We start from the raw sequence: 3,568 nt of genomic DNA, 5'->3' as shown, positions 1-3,568 counted from the left end.
AGGCCCATGGGGTTGCCTTCATTGCCACGGAACCCCCCCCGACCCCCCCCCCCCACACACACACACACACACACAAGAAAGACATAAGTAGCCGGCACGGTGGCTCACACCATTAATCTCAGCAGCTCAGGAGGCTGAGGCAGAATGATTGTGAGTTCAAAGCCAGCCTCAGCAACAGCAGAGTGCTAGGCAACTCAGTGAGCCCCTGACTCTAAATAAAATACAAAATAGGGCTGGGGATGTGCTCAGTGGTCGAGTACCCCTGAGTTCAATCCCGGGTACCAAAAAAAAAAAAAAAGGAAAGATATAAGTACAGAAAACATTAAAGTCAGAAATCCAAAGTCTTTGTCTTTCACAGAACTAGTCCTCTATCCCTCTCAGATGTACTCAGGTTCTGACCACAGACCTTTTTATTGGTTTTCTAAGAGTATTCCAATGTCCCTGGAACAAAGAGGGATTACAAGACATGACTCTCAAGAACAAACTGCTTTCTTAAAAAAATAAAATAAAAGAAGACCTGCAGATAGCTCTGAAAATATTCACTCACCTTGAAAGTACTTGCCACACACCAGACAGGCATATGCATTGATATGTGAAAGGGAGATAGAGCACAGTTTCTCAAAGTCAAAGTCCAACACACTCCTAAAAGAATCAAAACAACACACAAAAAAAGACCACATAATCAATAGGTCAGTGTCTGGGAGGGCCCCAAACAGCTGTGTTGGCTTCAAGTCTAAGAGGGACCCAAACAGAGCCCCAGATTCCACGTGTCCCATAGAACCCTGCAGAGAATGGTTTAGAATCAACTGTAAATTGTGGAGCGCATTAATCATTCTCCATTTCCAGCTACCATGCCCAAGGCAGTGTGGAGGTGTCTGCACCTGACACATAATGCCCATGACCCTTTTCCTTAATAGAAGTAGTGTGCACTTATCCATGGGTTCTACACTGGTGGGTTCAACCAAACACATCAAAAGTATCTGGGAAAAAACAAAAACTATATCTGTAATAAACAAGTACAGACATTTTTCTCCTGTCATTATTTCATAACCAATACAGTATGGTACCTATTTATACAGTACTTATATCAGCATTAATTAGTGACCTAGGATAATTTAAAGTGTGCAGGAGGATGAGCATAGATCACATGCAAATACCATGGCAATTCATTTTATTTAAGGGACTTGATTATCCACAGATTTTGGTATCCATGGGGGTTCTTAGTACCGGTCCTCCATATACCAAGGGATGATTATATTTGTAGCCAGTTAAGAACCCTTCATTATCATGACCTTCTCTGAAGGGAAAGGTAGATATAGGGCTATAGTAGGGTCCCCACGGCATTCTGGGAGATGAGAGGACATAAACAGACTGAATACACCATTTTATAAGAGAAAAAAATTCTTTTTTTTTTAACTATTTATTGTTTAGTTTTAGTTGGACACAATATCTTTATTTTACTTACTTATTTGTATGCGGTGCTGAGGATCGAACCCAGGGCCTCGCACATGCCAGGCGAGCGCTCTACCTCTAAGCCACAACTCCAGCCTGAGAAAAAATTCTTTTTCTCCATAAAAATAAGGGGGAAACTTGAAAGATTTTAGGAGAATACCTACAACTATATTATGTATTCAAGTGTCAAGTAATAGCATGTGAATACTGGACAGAAAGTAACAAAAAAAAAAACTCTACCTCCACCAAACCCACAAGTGACACTGGGATTTCTCTAATGAATTATAAATGATCCTGTACAGTGCAGTTGTAACTACTGACAATTGTGTGTGTGTGTGTGTGTGTGTGTGTGGCGGGGGGTGGGGGGTACTGGGGGTTGAACCCAGGGGCACTCTACCACTGAACAACACCCTCAGCCCTTTTCATTTTTGAGACAGGATCTGTTGCCCAGGGTGATCTCAAACTTGCCATCCTCTGCCTCAGCCTCCCAAATAGCTGGGACTTCAGGTGTACGCCACCATGCCTAGTAGTAAATACTTTACGTTCGCTACTATTAAGTCTGTTGAATTCTCAGCATGGAGACTAATACCTGATATACAAAGAATGCTCAATAAATATTTGTTATTGCTATTTTAAGTATAATATGTGTCCTCTTATTTCAAAAAAACAAATTAAGAATAAGCTAAAAGCTCTTTATGTATATGCCCACCTTTTAAAAAAAGAAAATGATTTCTGCCACTTTATATTTGAAGAACAAAGATTAAATAGGGTATAATGGCTCACACTTGTAATCCTAGCAACTTGGGAGGCTCAGGCATTAGGAATGCTAAGTTCAAGGTCAGCATCAGCAACTTACTGAACCCCACAGTGTCTCAGCAAGACCCTGTTTCAAACTAAGTAAATAAATAAAAAGGATTAAGGATGTAGCTCAGTGGTAGAATGCCCCAGGTTCATTCTTCAGTAGATGCCCCCCCAAAATGACATTAACAAATATTGCAAGAAACACAATTTTCTTGGCAAAAAGCTTTTAAAGGAGTAAAGTGTTGTCTGATGTTCAATCCAAAGAATTTTCCATGTAGACCCCCCCACACACTTTTCTTAAGCCATCCTCAGCTTCTCTATCCTACTGACCTGTTAATGGTATCCAGATATGGGCAGTGGCGGCTCCTCCGATCCTCAGAATCCACGCGACCATTCTTTGCTAAAAGGAAAATCATTGCAGATTTTGAAAATGACAACCCTATATTCAGAATCAACTACCAGTGCTAAGAAACAAAGAAATGGAAAAATCTAATCCTAATTTCTTATATGGCAAATCATCTTTTTTAAAAGTCCACTAGGGGAACAAGCCAGAAGCTGGAAGAATGTACTTGCTATGTATTTAACCAACAAGATTCATTTATACATTACATAAAGAAATTCAATGAGACATGGAAGATCTCGTGAACTATATCACAAGTGCTAAGATAAGGCCAATGCAATGCACAAGTACAGTTTAAAGTGTGTATGGATATCCTAAATGTGCCACTTGTCTGGATCCATGTCACAGATTTAACCTTTAACAATTTAGCCTACCAGTTTTCATGGATACTGAAGGACCACATTCGGCATTGGGTCCAAAACAAAAGACTGTTTAACAAGCAACAGCAGTGGCCAGAATATAGCAGGGGTGTCCGTCCTAGAGTCACTCCCACAAGGCTCCGGGAAGAGAAACTGCATAGGTGTGGTGCCTGACCAAAGAGCCCAGAGCCTACAGAACTCGCACCTTCTAGAGCTGGTTGGAGCCTGTCTCCCCTTGCTGTTCACTGCACCCACACGGTAAGCCCGGAGCCAAGGCCGCCAGCCTGTGGCCCACACGGGCAGAACCTCAGGGCCCGACGGAGAACAGTCTCCCAGGCCGTCCACCTTGCGGGCGGGACACAGCCAGTCTCAGGCGCGCGCCGACCCGTCCGTCCGCAGTAGGCACCGCAGGGCCCTATGAGGGGTACGGTGGCTGCGGAAGCCCTGGGCATTTGCTAAGGGGCGGCCGCTGGACCAGCGCGGTCTTGGCCGCCGCAGCGCCTGGACCCGACCCCGGCAGAGCAGTGGCGGGGCCGCAGGGAAACCCCAGACCGCC

At 43.8% G+C, this 3,568-nt stretch overlaps 3 protein-coding genes across 4 annotated transcripts in view; 1 reads left to right on the top strand and 2 right to left on the bottom strand.

Moving 5' to 3' along the window:
• Positions 1–2,732, bottom strand: part of Usp39 (ubiquitin specific peptidase 39) — a 36,171-nt gene extending 33,439 nt beyond the window's left edge. For both annotated transcript variants that reach the window (XM_015506299.2, XM_048787776.1), the window contains exons 1-2: positions 2,584–2,732; positions 548–642 (exon numbers count right to left, since the gene is read on the bottom strand). In XM_015506299.2, the coding sequence (XP_015361785.1) occupies positions 548–642; positions 2,584–2,669 (181 nt within the window). In that variant the 5' untranslated portion in view covers positions 2,670–2,732. The remainder of the gene's footprint in view (positions 1–547; positions 643–2,583) is intronic.
• Positions 2,616–3,568, bottom strand: part of Vamp5 (vesicle associated membrane protein 5) — a 23,619-nt gene continuing 22,666 nt past the window's right edge. The window contains exon 4 of the transcript XR_007342177.1: positions 2,616–2,627. The gene's annotated coding sequence lies outside the window, so the exon portion shown is untranslated. The remainder of the gene's footprint in view (positions 2,628–3,568) is intronic.
• The window catches only part of CUNH2orf68 (chromosome unknown C2orf68 homolog), a 5,582-nt gene continuing 4,946 nt past the window's right edge, over positions 2,933–3,568 (top strand). The window contains exon 1 of the mRNA XM_015506298.2: positions 2,933–2,940. Within this exon, the coding sequence (XP_015361784.1) occupies positions 2,933–2,940 (8 nt within the window). The remainder of the gene's footprint in view (positions 2,941–3,568) is intronic.

This window comes from Marmota marmota, unplaced genomic scaffold (assembly GCF_001458135.2).
Source record: "Marmota marmota marmota unplaced genomic scaffold, marMar, whole genome shotgun sequence".
NCBI classification, from domain to species: domain Eukaryota; kingdom Metazoa; phylum Chordata; class Mammalia; order Rodentia; family Sciuridae; genus Marmota; species Marmota marmota.
The sequence above is the reverse complement of the archived record's forward strand: the minus strand, read 5'-3'. Positions and strand labels throughout refer to the sequence as shown.